Here is a 19,726-nt window from a genome sequence, read left to right as displayed (position 1 = left end):
TCCAGTGGGCCAAACATTACATGAAGACTGATTTCAAAACTGTTTTGTTCACGGATGAGTGCCGTGCAATGCTCGATGGTCCAGATGGATGGAGTGGAGGATGGCTGGTTGATGGACACCCCACGCAAACACGGCTACAGCGCCAACAAGGAGGAGGTGGAGTAATGTTTTGGGCTGGAATCATGGGGAGAGAGATTGTCAGCCCCTTTAGGATCCCTAAAGGGGTAAAGATGAACTCCATAATGTATGTGGAGTTTCTCAAACAGCACTTCCTGCCATGGTTCAAGAAGAAGAACCGTGTATTCCACAGCAAGATCATTTTCATGCATGATAATGCACCATCTCATGCTGTACATAAAACATCTGCATCTCTGGCTGATATGGGCATAAAAGGGGACAAACTTATGGTGTGACCCCCATGCTCCGCTGACCTCTACCCCATTCAGAACCTCTGGAGCATCATCAAAAGGAGTGTCTAAGATGGCGGGAGGCTGTTCACATCTAAGCAACAGCTCTGGGAGGGTATTCTGTCTTCATGCAAAACAATTGAAGCAGAAACCATCCAAAACCTGACAAATTCACTGGACGAGAGAGTTCAGAAGCTCCTTTCGAACAAGGGGTCCTATGTGCAAATATAACATCACCTAGAATAAAGTTTTGAGTTGAAAACTGATTTCAGTTTCTAATAACCTGCTAATGCTTATAATTTCAAAAATGACCATTTTTTTGGTCTTTATTAAAATGAAAAGGTTGATCGAAGAGTGTGGGGGATCTAAGAGTGTGGCAACCCAGTAGTCAGGATTACTTCGAATTCTGACAATATGAGGGTCATGTTGCAGGTAGTGCAGCAAGAAGGCACTTATGTGTCTTCCGCATCTCGGAGCCCTAAAATTATTTTCCGGGCTAGATGCAGCTAAAAATTATTATTAATTTTAAATCTGGTGGAGCTTAGTATAGATGGCCTAATAGAATCAGTACTGCACACTGCTACAAAGCCCAAATTATTTTCCAGCCAAGATACAGATAAACATGATTAGTAATTTTAAATCTGGTGGAGCTTAGTATAGATGGCCTAATAGAATCAGTACTGCACACTGCTACAAAGCCCAAATTATTTTCCAGCCAAGATACAGATAAACATGATTAGTAATTTGAAAGCTTAAAACGGTTGGTGAGGTGATTTTAACCAATCATCAAGCTTTTACTCTCCCCAGGATGACACAGGGGTAGAAAAGTCGTTTCGGATCCATGATTTGTTCATCTTTATGAACGTGAGTCTGTCTACATTATCAGTGGAGAGCCGCGTGCGCTTATCTGTCAGCACACCACCAGCAGCGCTGAACACACGTTCAGACAGAACGCTGGCTGCGGGGCATGACAAGATCTCCAAGGCGTAAGTCGCGAGCTCCGGCCATTTATCCAGATTGGAAGCCCAAAAAGAGCAAGGGTCCAGTGACACAGTCATGGCTTCAATGTTTACTTGGAGATACTCCTGTACCATCGTCTCTAGGCGTTGACTATGTGTCAGACTTCTTGTCTCCTGTGGCCTTGCAAAGGATGAGCTAAAAAAGTGGTGAAATGATTCCGCAAAATTGATGTTACCAGCAGATACTGTGTTTCTGTTACGGTTTGAGTGCTGAACACTTGACGGTCCCACGGTTGGCAAGTTGGAACTGTGAGATTCACTACGTGCACCACTGGTGTTTTGTGGAAAAGCACATGTAAGATTCTGCAACAGTCTCTGCCGATACTCCTGCATGCGTGCATCCCTTTCTATGGCAGGAATTATTTCTGCAAATTTACTTTTGTACCGGGGATCTAACAGTGTGGCAACCCAGTAGTCAGGATTATTTCTAATTCTCCCAATTCAAGGGTCATGTTGCAGGTAGTGCAGCAAGAAGGTACTCATGTGTGTTGCGCATCCAGGAGCACCAAGTCCCTGTTGTGTTGGTGGCGAGGTAACAATCATGCTTCCTTTCTCTGTCCTCTCCCCCCAACCTCGCACAACAGAAATGTGATCAAGGTCTCCCTCATCTGATGAGTCTTCCATCAGTTCGTCCTCCACTTCTTCCTGGGCTCCTGCACCTTCCTCACTAGTTTGGCTGCTACCATGCGCCCTGGTAAAACCATCTCCCCCACCCTCACATGCCTGCCGCCTTGGTGCTGCCGACCGTCTGGACCTTGCAGATGTTAGCCCTTCCGCATACAACTCCTCCTCTACTTCCTCCACCTCCTCTTGTGCCACCACCTGACTCCGAATTCTGTTTAACATGTGCTCCAGCATGTAAATCACCAGAATAGTCATGCTGATAATGGTATCGTCAGCACTAAACATCTTCGTCGCCATTTCAAAACTGTGCAGAAGGGTGCATAGGTCCCTGATCTGAGACCACTCCTCCAGCGTGATTTGCCCCACCTCTGGATCCCGTTGGCCCAGGCTATACGTCAGAACGCATTGCACCAGGGCTTGTCGGTGCTGCCACAGTCGCTGCAACATGTGCAGAGTTGAATTCCACCGGGTAGGCACATCGCATTTTAGCCGGTGAAGTGGCAGGCCCAACGACTTCTGTAGAGATGTAAGTCGCTGAGCTGCGGGATGCGAACGGCGGAAGTGAGCACACAGCGACCGTGCCCTCTGCAGAAGGCCATCTAGTCTGGAATAGTGGGCTAAAAATTGCTGGACAACCAGGTTCAACACATGAGCCATACAAGGCACATGTGTGACATTGCCCCGGCGAAGGGCCGCACCCAGGTTTGCAGCATTGTCGCACACGGTCTTCCCTGGTTTCTGGTCCAGTGGAGACAACCATTCATGAAATTGGTTCTCCAGAGCTGACCACAACTCCTCAGCTGTGTGACTCACATTTCCCAGACATTTCAAAGTAAAAACCGCCTGATGACGTTGAGCCCTACTGCCAGCATAGTAAGGAGGTGTGCAGGATCCCTTCTGCGCAGTTAGAAAGCTTGTGTCATGACCAGACAGGCTTTGGGTGCAGGTGGAGGACCGAGAGGAAGTTGAGGAGACAGAAGCAGTGGAGGAACTTTGACATAAAGAGGATTGACGCACAACTCGTGGGGACGGCAAGACTTGGACAGCAGTCCCTTGTCCTGCTGTCACCATAGTTACCCAGTGCCCAGTCAGCGACATGTAACGCCCCTGCCCATGCCTACTCGTCCAAGTGTCTGTGGTGAAATGCACCCTGTCACACACAGAGTTTCTCAAAGAAGCGGTGATGTTGTGTGCGACATGCTGGTGGAGCGCAGGCACACCTTTCTTTGAGAAGTAGTGCCGACTGGGCATCTGGTACTGGGGCACTGCGACGGACATAAGGTCTCGAAAATCCTCTGTGTCCACCAGGCGGAAAGGCAGCATTTCTGTAGCCAAGAGCTTGCAGATGGTGAAATTCAACCTCTTAGCTTTCTCATGGCTAGGATGAAATGGTCTTTTACTTGTCCACATCTGAGGGACTGAGGGCTGGCTCTTGTGCTTAGACGGGGTTGATAAGGGTGTCCCCGGCAAACTGCCGGTCTGTGAGGAAGATGCAGGCGGACATGTTAGGTTGCCTTGATCCAAAGGTGGTGCTATCGATGTCGGACAGCACTCAACACCAGCTGGTGTAACCACCTCCAAAGAAAATGATGACCTGCCAATCACGCTGGCTGTTGCGGGTAAAGAGGTGGCAGGTCTGCGTCCCAAAACAGGTGTGACTGCTGTCCCCCCAGTCACAGAGGATGAAGAGGCCGCAGATGCACAAGATGGGGCAGACAGTGGTTGGCCCGGCCGGCTAGGCCGCTTTGTAGCACAGTGAGCTTCCCACTGCAACTGATGCTTCATGTCCATGTGCCGGTTCATGCATGAAGTACTCAAACTATGTATTTTTTGGCCTCTACTTAGATTTTGTTGACAAATGTTACAGATAACACGAGTTGGGTCATCTTTATCGATCTGAAAAAATGCCCAGGCTATGCAAGGCTTAGCACCCATGCGACCTAAAGAGCCACCACGACTTGTGGTCAGAGGCAGAGTTGTGTTTGAGGATGCAGTTGTTGATGTGCTTCCAGTACTACGTCTCTGTCCTGGAAGGCGCAACCTGACCTCGCCGTCACTAGCATCCTCCTCCACCTCCTCTGCTGACCTCATCTCTTGGCTTACTGTGGGTTGACAGTAAGTGAGATCTCCGACCTCATCATCATCACCCTGTGTGTTATCACACCCGTCGTCGTCAGAGCCAACCTGTTCCTGCCTGACAAAAAACTAAAGTTGTCGCTCCAATCAGGTATTTGAGTCTCATCATCGTCTTCCTCATTGTCTCCACCAACAGGAGTTACAGTTTGGGAATGAGGGTCTACATTATGGTCAGAACCTTCTGCGTCTGGTCCTGGGTCCGACTCATAAAGATTCTGGGCATCAGTGCAGATCATTTCCTCGTCTGGATTCACAGAAGCGCTGGAGCCGACCTCTGATTCCCAGGCTATAGTATGAGTAAACAGCTCTGCAGACTCAACCATCTGTTCTACCTCATACTCAGACGGGCAGCTGGAGACTTGGGAGCTGTGAGGAAGCAAGTGCGATTGGGGTGACACCTCTGAGGACTGGAGTATTTGTGATATTGAAGTTGATGTGGAGGAGAGCCCACTTAAAGGAGCACTTGATATCCGTTGAAGCACCTGCTGTTTTTGTGCCTCATCTGGAATTTGTAGCGATTGGCGTGGCCGTAAGAAAGGGATCTTATCACATTGTCCGCTAAAAGAAGTAGACATTTTAGTTTTGCTGGAAGATGGTCTTTCTTCTGCAGATGTTACTGTTGCTTTAACACCTACTCCATGGACACAACCTTTTTTTCCCCTTCCGAACACGCCTATTCCCCTTTCCACCAGCAGCAGGCCTTTTTCCACTCATTTTGGTGGTTAACTAATTCACAACTCTGGAGTTGTTTGCACAAAAAAACAATGGATGGGAACCGAGCAGAGCTGAGTGGCTAAACTGTGGTATTAGGCCAAAACTATTGTCTGGGTTAGATGCAGAAAAAAATTATATTCAGTTTGCAACCAGATGGAGGTCAGTATAGATGGACTAATAGAACAAGTCCCACACACTGCTAGAAGGCCAAATATTTTTTCAGAGCTAGATGCAGAAAAAAATTATATTCAATTTGCAACCTGATGGAGGTCAGTATAGATGGACTAATAGAACAAGTCCCACACATTGCTAGAAGGCCAAATATTTTTTCAGAGCTAGATGCAGAAAAAAATTATATTCAGTTTGCAACCTGATGGAGGTCAGTATAGATGGACTAATAGAACAAGTCCCACACACTGCTAGAAGGCCAAATATTTTTTCAGAGGTAGATGCAGTATAAAATTATATTCAGTTTGCAACCTGATGGAGGTCAGTATAGATGGACTAATAGAACAAGTCCCACACACTGCTAGAAGCCCAAATGTTTTTTCAGAGGTAGATGCAGAAAAAAATTATATTCAGGTTGCAACCTGATGGAGGTCAGTATAGATGGACTAATAGAACAAGTCCCACACACTGCTAGAAACCCAAATATTTTTTCAGAGGTAGATGCAGAAAAAAATTATATTCAGTTTGCAACCTGATGGAGGTCAGTATAGATGAACTAATAGAACAAGTCCCACACACAGCTAGAAGGCCAAATATTTTTTCAGAGCTAGATACAGAAAAATATTATATTCAATTTGCAATCTGATGGAGGTCAGTATAGATGGACTAATAGAATGATGCTATGCCCAAAAGGTTTTACTTCACTAGGTGCAGTAAAAAAATTGGTATTCTATACACAGGTGGTGTAGCTTGCAACACAGATAGGCTACTCCACTGACTAACACACTCTGCAATAGGCCAAAAAGGATTAGCTTTGCTAGATTTAGCCAAATTCTGTGAAAAAAACTTGCACAGCACTGGCACAGACCTGCCTGGCAAAAACTGATAGGAACTGATGTAACTTAGTCCTGAAAAGGACTGCAATTACAATTAGTCTTTACTCCCACAACCTATCTATTTAAGAGCACAGACCTGCCTGATAAAAGTCGTAGGAAATGCTGTAACCTAGTCCTTAAAAGGACTGCAATCACAACTATTCCCTACTCCCAAGCTATCTGTAGATTTGTGTGAAAATTGGCTTGAAATTAACAAGGTATAGCGCACACAGCAACAGCGGTGCCGTCTAACACGCAGCTGCAGCAGTGAGAAAATGGTGGCGACAGGGAAATTGGCTGGGTCTTATAGGGCAAGGACATGTGACATACACTGCCAATGACACATGCCCTTGCTTGTGTGAAAAAAAGCACTTCGCTCCGTGTGTGCGCTGCTGATAGGCTGACAGATTGCACCTCCCCACTGTAAATGCGGGAAAGAGAAAAAAAAAAGGAGATCTTCATTATTCCTGCAGAGATCCATCCCCTGCCCCTCCCCCCGCCCCGCTGTACACTCAAACTGCGTATTAACATTAATTTTCATCATTACTGAGAAAAAATCCAGTTATGATTTTGGTGCACGAACAGTTATCGAACATAACCTCGAACAGCCGAATTTTTTTCAAATTGTTCGTGTTCGCCGAACGGCTCGAACACCGCCCAAAACAGCTCGAATTTGCGATTGGCGAACAGTTCGAGTAGAACAACGCTCATCTCTAATGCTTACAAATTAGTGATTTTTTTGATATGCATCAAATTAATCAAACAATTTGCACCTTCTTTTAAGTTGCCTTTTGTTGTTTAGTTACTTTTTTAATTTTTATGAAGATGTGGCTTTTCCAGATGTCTTAGACTTATACATCGAATTTGATTTTTTTAACAAAAAAAGTGCAAAATTCGACACAAATGTACTCCAGATCTGCACTGAAGTAATTTTCTGTGGACCATTTATTTTGCTGCTTTTTTGTCATCATTTTGTGAAATATGCTAAGATGTCACAGAACAGTCAAAGACAAGAAAAAAAGTTATTTTTTATTTGGAGCAAAATTCATGAAGTATTGCCACATTTTGAAGTGCAAAAAGCCTCAAACCACACGGAAAAAGCAAAAATGACTTAAAAAAAATTATGAATCAGGCCCATGTTGTATATACTTGCATTCCAAAAAAGAACAAAGCTGACTTTATAATATAAATGTCCCACACCTTATAGTGGCCTTACAGCAGTTACTCACACCAACTGACTGTAGTTCATATAGGAAAACTGCAAAAAAGTAATTTTCTTCATAATTTATAAAAAATATTTAGTCCAGTGTGTATTTAAATAACTGCAATATATATTGCAATTGCAATATATTCACCACTGTGAACAATACATCCAGGCTGCCATATGGGCTCCCATGAAATGAATAGGAGAGCGGAGACACTTTCTTCTTGGTGCTCATATGGGGCAAATACCTAATAATAATCTTGTTTTCTCTCTTGTGTGATAGATACTTGGAGTTTATAATTATTATTCTTCTGCTAAGGCCTTCTTCTCCCACATTGGTTGTTATTGTCAGTGTGTGATCAGATATTTCTGTCTTTTTTGCTGACTGTCAGAAAGTTTAAGAAATTCATAGAAATGTTGCACTGTGATCTGTTTTGTGGACAGATCCAGCCCATTCAAGTTACTATTTGCAAGGGGAAACTTGGGAAACCTCCAAAGAATTTTTTGGGGGGATACAAGAAAAACATATAATATAGAGATGGAAAGAAAACAAAATGAAATGATTATATAGCAGCCTCCCAATATACTTTTCCTAGCAGATATTCCTTGTGTTAGTTATTTTGTGTTCTGAGCCCGTGGCTGCAGATGGCTTCACATTTTCTAGGAATCAAGTAATACCAGTTTAAGAGATGAGCAAACATATTTGAACTACCCTGGTTCACAACCAGTGGGGTCCTCTGTGGTAGCCGTTCATGAACAGTGTTCATATCTGCAGCCGGCATCCTCTCCCCGGCATCTTGGGCACCTCTAGCTTACTAAGCGACATCATAACAGCTTGTGAGTCATAGTCACTAGACTTCCCACAACGTCATGACGGGTGGCGTGCTGCACCTTTATGATGTTACGGGGGCATAGTAAGTGGCAGACGTACCAAGGATGCTGACCACAGAAGTTAAGACTGTCCAGGCTCAGCTGCCATGGAGGACCGAACTGGATTCCAGAACAGGGTAGTTTGACTCTCCTTGCTCTGTCTTCTCATACACCCACGTGGAATATAGTGTGACGTGTCATATGCAATAGTTCTAATACTCAAGGACTTACATTAGAGTCCAGCATGTGCCATATAGGTGTAAAACTCAAGGACTGATAAGTACTGAAACTTTTTGAATTATAGGAGAAGACACTATGTAGGATATAATAAATCTTAGTATATAAAGTAACTGATAAGTACTCAAACTTTTTGACTTATAGGAGAAGACACTATGTAGGATATAATAAATCTTAGTATATAAAGTAATTGTTTATCAAATGCAACCTTTGCTCCTCATCTGTTTGTACAATATTACGATGTATTGTGTTGTCTCCTAATGCATTTTCTCATTGCCATTTTGTGTTGTTGTTGTGCAACGACAGTTCAAAGTCCAAAGAGTCCACGTTACGTCACATCTGCTGGGTCCACTGAACATGTTAGCAATGTCAGAATGGTTACCTCTGCAAGAACTCTTTCAGAAGGAACGGCTGGTCATATTGTAAGCAAGCCGATTAACGTCTCTCCACGGGGAAGGTGAGCAAAGTCTAAATATATTTATTGAATTTTCAGATGACCATTTACCTCCTGGAAAACTGCACAAACTAATAGAATACCAGAATATAAAACCTTTGTGAAATATACAGTATATAACTTATAAAAACTCAAAAATACCTGTCAAATTTAGTGATGAAAGTTCTGGACCTTTAAGAAAGGGAGACTGATTTTGGGCTCTTCACTGTCTCCTTATTGTGTCTGTTTGGGGGGAGAGGGCAAAAAGTGTGCAGAATGGAAACCCATAATTCTGGATGTAGTTGTGTTAGAAGAGAAGTAAAATGGATTCTTCTGTATTATAGCGCAACATGAGGGTAGTTGGAAGCTGCACAATTGAAATGTAAATATCCTATCTTTTTACTCTTCTCTTGTAGTTATGTTCCAATATCGTCCACCTCTGCAGTCTCAGTGCTTCTTCCTGGCTGATTTCCTATGCAAGGAGCATGTGCTTCTCGCATGCTCTATGCTTTACATACTGCAAGCACTACTCTGACTGGCTGAATTGCTCTCTGATCGAAGCTTAATGGGGTATTCCCATCTCCAAGATCCTGTCCCAATATGTAGTAGGTGTAATAAGAATAATATTAACAAATACTTCCAATTAGAAATGTAGGATAGTTTTTCTGATTCACTATGTCTCTTTCCTCATGTGCAGGCATCGCAGGACCTTAGGTATCCATGTTTACGACCACTAGCAACTAGCTAACTGTCACTATATCCGTGGTTGTAACCATGGATACCTAAGGTCTTGCAATACCTGTACATGAGGAAACAGACATGGTGAATCAGAAAAACTATATTACATTTATAATTGAAGGTATTTGCTAATATTGTTATTTTTACACCTACTACGTATTGGCATAGGATCTTTGAGATGGGAATACCCCTTTAAGTGTTTCTTCCATGCGGTAGAGGCAAAGTTGCCAATGCTTTCAGTATGGGATGGCGCTCAGTTTGAACCCAGAGTGTGACCATGACGCTAGACTGAATTGTCAATCTTTAAGAGCAAAACGCCTCCCGGTAAACAGGAAGCAACAAAGCAGGGAAGCTGATTGCTTTTAAAGAAACATATGCTAAACTCACAAAAAAAAATTGAAACCATGAGGCTATGTGCCTACGATGCAGAAATGAAGCAGAAATTTTCCTGAGCATTTCTGCTTCTCCCTTGCCAGAAAAACGCATGCGGTTTTTAGGTGCATTTTTGACGCGTTTTTCCATGCGGATTTTACATGCGTTTTTCAAGCGTTTTTGAACACAAAGTTAGTGAAAAAAAAAGAAAAAAGTAGGACACTTCTGATGTCATTTCCTAGTTCAACCCCTCTTCACCATTTTGCTTTTTGCAATAGACAGGATGCTACAGCGTATGCAGGAGCTTTCAGTGAATGAACCCACATGCGCTGTCCAATAATCTTACATTACAATAAATATTATTTTTTTTTTAATATTATGTGGGCTCCCGCATAATTTTAATAACTAGCAGAGGGCTGATGTTATAGTCTGGGAAGTAGCCAATAACCATGGCTCTTTCCCTTGCTATTAAGACCAGGCCGCAGCAGTTAACTTAGCATTTACTGGCCATTGTACAGGGGGACCCCAAAAAAAAAAATGACGTGGGGTCCCCCTATAAATTGAAGCCAGCAAAGGCTAGCCGCTTTGCCTTTTCTGGCTACTATACAGGGAGACCCCCCCAAAAAATGACATGGGGTCCCCCTATAAATTGTAGCCAGCAAAGGCTTGGCGGACAGCTGCAACCTGATATTAATAGCCTGAAAAGGGGCCATGGTTATAGGCCCCCTCCCAGGCTATATTATCAGCCCTCAGCCACCCCAGATTTGGCGCATCATATTTGTGCGCCAAATCTGGCGCTTAGCCTCGCTCTTCCACGCTGCCGTGGTGGGGTGGCAGGGGGTAATAGCGGTGGGGTTCACATCAGCGCCAGCTGCCATGAAGCCCAGGTTAGTAATGAGTAGTGTCTATAAGACACCCCCATTACTGACCTACAAAGAGTTTAAAAAAAACACACTACACCCATAAAAAAATAATTTATTTGAAATAAAACACACCATTTTATTTAATTCTTAATTTATAAAAAAAAATAATTACCTGTCCACTTTCCCGCGCTGATCTCCCATGCACAGCTGTCACATCTGGAGATGTGACAGCTGTGCTTGTCTTCTGTAAGCTGAGCACCTGACTGAGGTCACCGGAATTCAGGTAGCGCAGGTCCGGTGACCTTCCTTATGGCCCTGCTGTACCGTGGGAATTTCTCGGAGCAGCGCTAGCTGAACTCCGGTGAACACGCTTATGCAATGATGGGAGCGGCCCAGTCATTGAAGCAGCGGCGGCGGTTTAGAGCGGTCACATTTTATGTGGCTGCTGTAAACTGGAGAGCATCATGGGACACTCGTGGACTACTACGGAGGGGTAAGGATACGGTTGTGGTTTTTTATTTCATTTTTTATTACAGGAGATCGATGGCTTCGGGGAATTAGGTGTCTAGGTGAGTATAGGTGAATTTTTTTATTTTTTATTTTATTTTAGGTGACGATCGACGGGGACAGGTAATGTATTAACTACTTTATTTTTTATTTATTTTTTTATAGATAACCACTGGCCACCAACGAATTTAATTTCTTCGGGAAAAAAAGTAAAAACTAATAAAATAGGGTGACATTAAATTAATAAATAATTTTGGGGGCAATAAATTAAAGTATGTGGACAAAAAATAAATAAATATGGGGGGCCAAAAAAAAAAATGTGGCCAATAAAAAAATAAATAATATAGGGGGGCAATAAATAAATCTGTGGGGGAAATAAATAATTAAAAATATATGAAGTCAATAAATAAGTAAAAATATACGGGGCAATTACTAAATAAATGGGGGTATAAATAACAAATATATGGGGGCAATAATTACATTTTTGGGGCACATTTTACAGCTGGAGCAGGCTGATGGGAACTACTGCTCCCATCGAGCTGCTCCTGCTGGCACAAGTTAACTGAGAACAGACATAGGCCGATGGGAGTAGTAGTCTCACATCGGCCTATGTCTGCCTGCTTGTACCACCCCAGTTCACCAGCCATGATCCAGGAAGACAGGAATAATATGGGGTTCTCGTCTTCCCGGATTATGGGATGCTCATGGGATTTCAGGAGCGCCCTCACATGAGGTCACTTCCCATTTGCTTCAAATCCGCAAGTATTTTTACATGTTTGCGGATTTGAAGCGGCCCAATGTTAGTCTATGGCGGCGAAAACGCCACGCTTCCACAAAATTAATGGACATGCTGCGGATTTTTCTGCAATGATAATCCGCAGCGGAAATTTCCGCGGCATGTGCACAGTACATGCGGATTATCATTGAGGACCATGGGAGACGTATTACCAAGCTTTTTTTAACCGTTTTTGCTGCAGAAATTTTGCTGCGAAAATGCTTGAAAATCGCATCGTGGGCATGCAGCCTAACAAAACATCAATTTCTCCCTTAAATGTGTTTTCTGGTTTCGGTAAAATATTGACCCCTAGTGAAGATCAGTTTAGAAAAATAAGCTGTACTTTACTTACCCTCCCTGGTTCCATCGCCGAGGCTCTGCCGCTGCTCCAATCTCTGTTTGTCTGCAGCACTGTCGACATGAAGCGGCGGAGGCTCTGCACTAGAACTGGATATGGAAATTAAAGCAGAATACTACACATAGAGATAACCGTTTACTGAAAGCTTAAAACCCCTTTAGTCTCTTCTCTCCTCTCCCATTCTATCTCATATGAATTCTAACTAAGAATTGTATAAATATAAATCTTCTCAATGTGTCTCAAGAAGTCAGCCATGTATCCATTCCTCCTAGTCATAATCCTGTGTCTGGCTGTAAAACAACTGGCTGCAGCAGGAGCCTCCACCTCTGCTCTGTCTGCATTTGGTAAAGCCTCACCCTCAGCCATTCACCCACATAAAAGAGATCAAAATTGTGGCAAAGTAATCCTGTTTTTCTCACAAGACTGTTTGTCAGCCTGCAGGATTTTTTGTAGGGTCTTCAATCAGTGGCAACAGGTTTATTTTCTCTTTAGTTGTATCTTTCACTTCTAGATTCATTGCTCCGTTACAAATGCTGTCTATTACTTTCTCTGCTTTTCTTTTCATTTCCACCAGGACACCCCCATTCACATCAGAAGACGACACCTCAATGTTGGACCGTTCACCCTTCCCTACTCCTGCACCCAGAACTAATCTGAACTCCCAGAACACTCCTTTGGCGCAGAAGCAAGTTGAAGACATCAGTGATGATGACTGGTCAGATGAATCCGATATTTCTCCTGGAAAGCCTAGCCCCAGAGTGGTTAGCTTTATAAAAGACAAAGCAAATAAAGGTTAGCGATTCGCAAAAAAAAATGTAATGTGAACAAATAGCATAAATAGTTTAAGAAATAATTGAAATGATTTATTTTAACTCTTTAATTTAGCCTATCAGCCATTTATAATGAATGGTCAATGTCTCCTCCGAGATCAGATATAGAAAGGATTGAATATATTGGTTTTGCTCTTCTATAACAGGTGTCTACTAGTGGCATATCTCCATCCTAGTTGTAAAAAATACATGATTAAGCCATCTGAGCCTACTGTACATGTACTTGGGGGCAGCTCCTTCCTCTCCCATATTATCATCAGATCTAAGTGCTACACAGCTACCTCGATGGCGCCAACATCAGGTGAAGGCTTCAAGCAGCAGCAACTATGGGATCCAAATGTTATTTTCCCATAAAGGTTCCTTCCTCTGTAGATGTCCAAGCAGTTACTCATTGCACAATATGGGACATTTTTTTCATGCACTCTATCTTGTGCTTGCTTCCAAGGTTAAAGGTGCTATAAAGACAACCAACATAGTTTATATGTGGCCCCTTTAGAGAGTGGGTCTAACCCTGGTTGGACCCCCCCTTTGCTATTGAGTGCTACTGGATTCCCCCTTTAGAGGAACTGTGTTCTTAGTAAATGAGGATGTGATTAATTGTCCCTGAGTTGGGGATCTAGTATGGAGAGGAAAAGAGCATGACTTTATTAGGTGCCCATTATGATCATTACTATAGGGTTCCTTCTCTTCATTGTACGTCATTGCTTGCTATGCAGGAAAAAGTGCACTAATATTCAATGCTTATTGTGTTTTTCAAATTTAGGGTCTGCGGTCCAATCTATGGCTCGAAGTCTGGAGAGACAACTGTCAAAGCCAAGGGAGAAACCATTTGGTGGAGTAGAAACTCTTTCCACTACTGTAAAATCTGCAAATACATCTGAAATAAGAAAATCTCAGGTAAAACATAAAATAAGTGTGTATTAGGAGGATACGTGGCCTAGACATGGATTTAGGCTGGGGTTCATGTCGCTCAACAACGAGTCTCGGACAAGTCACACAGCCAAAAACATTTGTGCATGATGTATGCGACTAAAGACTCATTCAAACGTCTGTTGCAAATTGTACAAGATCGGACCGCAGTGCACAGACTGGCCGTGGCTCTCCCAACCAGAAAGCCTCCTGGAAATACATGAAACTGTCATGCTTGGGTCAGGAGACCCACTGCCAGAACATGCGATAGCGGTCCCATCTCAGGCCAATATGCACTGACGGCTGAATGAGCCTTTACTGATCTTCTACTATTATAGATCTATTATTTTGCTGTAAAAACAGCTTAATAACAGACCTGTTACAAGTGATTTGGCGACTTGCATTGAAGTCAGTGGGGGCAAAGTCAAGTTTGCCTTGTGATCTGCAACAAAAAATCCAACAGGTTTGGCTAATGATTCATGCCAAAAAAGTGATGCATAACATGACCATGGTATGTCTTATTGTTTTTTATATATTTTTTTACATTTTCTGTGGTCCCTATATAGAACTTGACCATGCAATCACTTGATCTCTTCTATAATACAGTGCAATACTCCTGTATTGCAGTGTATTATGCCTGTTAGTGAATTGCAAGCATCCTATAAGGTCCTAATTTTTGGCAGGGGCTAATAGGAGTTCAGACGTAACCTGAGTGATTTTGTTAGGCCCCAGATATGATAAAAGTCCATCACTACCCAGAGATCATATTGCAGAGTGCTGATGCAGTAACATAATGACCCCCCTCTTTGTTTTACTTTTTAAACGCCATGATAGATGTTCACTGCTGAATCTAATAGGTTGAAAGGACTAAATGATCCATCCTCCAATGCTTTTAATTTACAGTGCATAGGGAAAATGTGTTAAAGGGGAATACCTTTTGAACATCATTTTACAGATAAGATATGTATTTTAGAATCTACATAAAAAGTTACCGTAAGTAATAAACTATGTCCTATATTAAAGTCCAGGCTTAAGAGCTGCTATTTTAGTGTTCATAATCCTACATTGACTCCCTAAATGACTTGCAAACTACAGTTTGTTCATGTATTTTTTAGTCATGGGATGACAGTGACTCTGAATTTTCATCGTTGGAAGAAATTACAGATAATCAAGACCAAAGTCCAAGAAAGCCTCAGCCTGCATTACGTCAAAGTGCAGAATCTACAGGCTCACATGGAACCAGCATCTGGAGCTCCACAAGTGCTAAGGGCTGGTAACCCTGAGACCATGAACGTCTTCAAATCTATGATGAAGTGAACTCAGGAAGTGTCCTAATGTGCAAGATTTCTATCCAGCAGCAATGTATTACAGCAGAAACCTAAAAGTTTTGAGGAGTTTTCTCAAGAAAGATATTTATCACTTTTCCACAAGAGAGGTGATAAATATCTGATTGATTGGGGGCCTCACCTCTGAGACCCCCCCACTGATCATGAGAATGTGGTTTGGGATTGACTAGTGCACCATGGTTGTATGTGACTGCTGCTCCATTCAGTGTCCATGGGACAGAGATAACCAAATACAGTGCAAATCGGAGCAGATTCAAGGTATAGAAAATAAATAATTATGTTATTTTATGTATCTTTCACTATATTATCATTACTTACAACATAATATAATTTAAGTCTCACTCTAAAAAAAAAAAAAGAATAATGAAGTAAAAAAGCTGAATAACAAAACTTTTTTTCATAATAAATCAGATGTAATCAAACATAGAAATTCATAACTTCTACAGCTGGAATCAAAATTATACAACCCCCAGTGCAAATAAAGTTTATTAGAAAAATGTACAACCCTCAAATTGTCTTTAGTACTCAATGTACCCTGTACAACCCTTTGGTTGTTATAACCTGCTGCAAACCTGATGCATAGTCAGACATCGGCTTCTGGCAGAAGAAGAAGAATCTTAGCCCATTCTTCATGGGCAATAGTTTCCAGTTCGCTAATTCTTGGTTTATCAAGAGAGTTTTCCAAAAAGGTAAGCAAAGAAATAATTTCTTTGCACAAGCAAGCACCTGTTACAAAAAGAAGAAACAAAGGCATTGACTGCTCCTACAGATAAAATTGTAAGCAGAGTTCACAAGTTGAAAGTTAAAGACCACTAGCTACACTAACTGGACGTGGCAGAAAGAGGAAGCTATGACCGGTTGCCACCAGACCTCTGAGAAGTCAGGAAGTCGAAAACCCTTCAGAAACTGATAAGGAGCTGCACCAAGATTTGGTGGCAGCAGACACTGATGTTTCACTTTGCACAGTAAGGCTATGTGCCCACGATGCAGAAATGCTCAGGATTTTTTCCGGAGCGTTTCTGCATCTCCCTGGCAGAAAAAAACGCATGCGGATTGTACATGCGGATTGTACATGCATTTTCCTGCCAGGGACATGCGGAAATGGAGCGTTATTCACTGACATTTCCGCATGCGGATTGACAAGCGCTTTCCAAGCGATTAGCATCACTTAGAAAGTGCTTGTGACAACTAGGTCACACTATATAAATCCATGCAACCAGCCCGTGCTGGCTTGCTTCGCTTGGTGCCTGCACTTTGCAGTGGATTGAAAGACCTGCCGACGTCAGCGTCGCGTGACCCGTCACATGACTCTGACGTCAGTGCAGGTCCTTCAATCCACTGCAAAGTGCCGGGAAGCAAGGAGGAGCGCAGCACGGGCCGCCGGAAGGTAAATATACATTTATTTTTTATTTTATTCTTTTTTTACAGATTTTTTAATGGTACCTGGGTGTGGATGAGACTCTCCTCTCCTCTACACCCTGGTACCATCCGCATATTAGAACGCACCAATTACGCAAGTACAGATGCAGTCTTGCGGAATTGGCGCGTTCTAATGCAAGTCAATGGCGGCGATAAACGCAGCGTTTCCGCAAAATAATTGGTAGTGCTGAGTTTTTTTCCGCAATGAAAATCTGCAGCGGAAATTTCTGCAGCATGTGCACAGCACATGCGGATTATCATTGGGGAACATTGCTGCCCTTCTACCATGCTTTTTTAATGCGTTTCCACAGCATTTCCGCAGCTGCAAAAACGCTGCAGAAACGCATTAAAAATGTATCGTGGGCACACAGCCTAAGGCACATACTAATCGCTGAAGGTCTCTATATACGAACACTGAAACAAACACTTGTGTTGAGTCAAAAACACAAAGCAAGTTGGCTCAGATACGCTCAAAACTGTACAAATAAGCCACATAAGTTTGGGGATTCTATTTAGTGGTGCAATGAAACAAAACAGGAACTTTTCAGGGGATGACATACAGATTATATAACCCGTGCAGAAGCACAGGAACCCAATATGTTAGGGTGCCGACAGCCATCCTTAAAGCAGTTTCTTATTATCAATTAAATTGCTCGAAAGTGCTTGAGATACTAAACTTCGTAAATTACTGGAGGATTGTTAAAGAAAAATAAGTAGGTGTTTTATGTTGAGCAATGGGATAAGAGGGTGCCCTTATACAGTTCTTGCACAGGGGCACTCTGTCTGTGCCCTCCACTGTTTGGATAAGCAGTATATCTGGAGGCGGAAACATGAAGCATACACTGAAAGGACACCTACGACTGCCTACTGTGAAACATGGCGGTGGCTCAGTGATGCTTACAGTGAAGCATGGTGGTGGCAGGAGATGCTCTGAGGCTGCTTTGTTTCCTCTGTAACTAGAAAGATGTGAAGGGCAAGATGAATTCAATCAAGAAGCGGGAAGTACTAGGTTAACCCCTTAGTGACCGGACAATTTTTTTTTAAATCTGACCAGTGTCACTTTATGTAGTAATAACTCTGGAATGCTTCAACATATCCCAATGATTTTGAGACTGTTTTTTGTGACACATGATACTTTATAATAATGGTAAATTTAGGTTGATATGTTTTGCGTTTATTTCTAAAAATATCACAAATTTGGCAAAAATGTTTTAAAAATTGCAATTTTTAAACTTTGAATGACTATCCCTTTAATCCCAATAGTCATACCGCATAAAAACATTAATAAATAACATTTCCCTCATGTCTGCTTTACAGCAGCACCATTTGCAAAGTGTTGTTATATTTTGTTAGCATTTTAGAAGGTTTAAAAATGTAGCTGTAATTTTTCATTTTTTCAAGCAAATTTACAAAAATAATTTTTATAGGGATCTGTTCAGTTTTGAAGTGACTCTGGGGGTGCTATATGTTGGAAACCACCCAAAATTGATACTATTTTAAAAACTGCACCCCTCAACGTATTTAAAATTGCAGGAAATAATGGAAATTGGCATGACAAGAACGAAAAAGTTTACTTTTATCACCTAAATTTTGATAACTTCTGAACAGGCCGCTATAGCCAGTAGACTCTAAGGCCATTATTTGGCCATAAACTGCCATGGCAAACATCAAGACCACACAATCAAGTTATCAGGGTGCTGATGAGATTAAAGAGTGAGCCCCCACACTCTGTTAACTTTTTAGATTCTGTAGTCACTATAGATAGCAGTTTCTTAGTGGTTAAACCTCCATGGTCGGTACCAACACTGATCGTGGATGATGCAGCAAGTTGTCAGCTATAGTGTACAGGTGACAGTTACAGGATTGTCACCTGTCGGGGAACGCTAGTCTCTTATATCGCAGGTCAGTAAAAGGATGTCTATTGGTCACTAAGGGGTTAAAAGATAATACATTATGCAAGGAAACTGATGCATGGGTAACATTGGATCTTCCAATGATCAAAAGCCTATCTCAAAATCCACCAAGGCTTGGTTTCAGAAGAAGTCATGGAAGGTTTAGGAGTGGCCGGCACAGTCTCCTTATTTAAACACAATAGAAAATCTTTGATGGGATTTGTAGAGCGAGGTTGTAGCATGGAAACCCAAGAATATTAGTGAACTGGAGGACATTGCCCAGGAGGAATGGGTGAAGATTCTTCAGGAAAGCTGCCAGAAGCTGGTGTCTGGCTATGCATCACTTTTAAAGCAGGTCATCACCGCTAGAAGGGCTTTACTAAGTGCTAAAGATGCTTGTCATCAAGGGGTAAAATAAGCCTCTGTATGTATTTGGTGCACTCTGTACTTTTCTTCACAAACTCAAATTTCAAGTTATTTGCTGCAATAAATACTTTTCCCTCCTTTTTTACAAATAAATTTAGAAAGTGTGTATTAAAACTATATTTTGTTATAAAATCTACTTGAATGTTAACATAGAGAGTGGTGGATTATATTTCTTCTCTATCAAATGTTTCCATGTATTCCAATCAGAATTAGGATTAGTCCTGAATATACAATAATTTGCCTTTGTGTCGGTCATTTCTTCAGCATTTCACAATTTTAAAAGGAGGAATCAATTCCTAGGATTTGCTTTGCTAAAAAAATGCTGAGTTTGTGTGTGTTCTCAATTCAGAGAGAGATGTGAGTTGTTGCCAGTCCCCTATGGAGGCGACATATCTCCATTGAAAACAAAATGATTGGACATGCTGAAACCCAACATGCCCGACCCTTCCTTTCCCCCAGCATCTACTCTTAGGAAATTAGATAAATGAGATACACATTACACAGTTTCTACTTACATCAAATAACTGTTCAGATTAAATGATTTGGCATGAAAACTTGACCTATAGTCAATTAACTTATAGTAAAGGTTTTCTTCAGGAAGAGG

At 42.1% G+C, this 19,726-nt stretch overlaps 1 protein-coding gene across 3 annotated transcripts in view; it reads left to right on the top strand.

Annotated features, from left to right (window-relative positions):
* Positions 1-19,270, top strand: part of DZIP1L (DAZ interacting zinc finger protein 1 like) — a 525,484-nt gene extending 506,214 nt beyond the window's left edge. For all 3 annotated transcript variants that reach the window (XM_073674291.1, XM_073674293.1, XM_073674292.1), the window contains 4 exons: positions 8,561-8,711; positions 12,875-13,092; positions 13,894-14,027; positions 15,155-19,270. In XM_073674291.1, coding sequence (XP_073530392.1) covers positions 8,561-8,711; positions 12,875-13,092; positions 13,894-14,027; positions 15,155-15,316 — 665 coding nt within the window. In that variant the 3' untranslated portion in view covers positions 15,317-19,270. The remainder of the gene's footprint in view (positions 1-8,560; positions 8,712-12,874; positions 13,093-13,893; positions 14,028-15,154) is intronic.
* Positions 19,271-19,726: the final 456 nt, after the last annotated feature.

Source organism: Phyllobates terribilis, unplaced genomic scaffold (genome assembly GCF_046119375.1).
Source record: "Phyllobates terribilis strain yellow unplaced genomic scaffold, ASM4611937v1 Scaffold_3__8_contigs__length_932513732, whole genome shotgun sequence".
Taxonomy (NCBI): domain Eukaryota; kingdom Metazoa; phylum Chordata; class Amphibia; order Anura; family Dendrobatidae; genus Phyllobates; species Phyllobates terribilis.
Note: the sequence above shows the minus strand (reverse complement) of the source record. Positions and strands in the feature narration are given on the sequence as shown.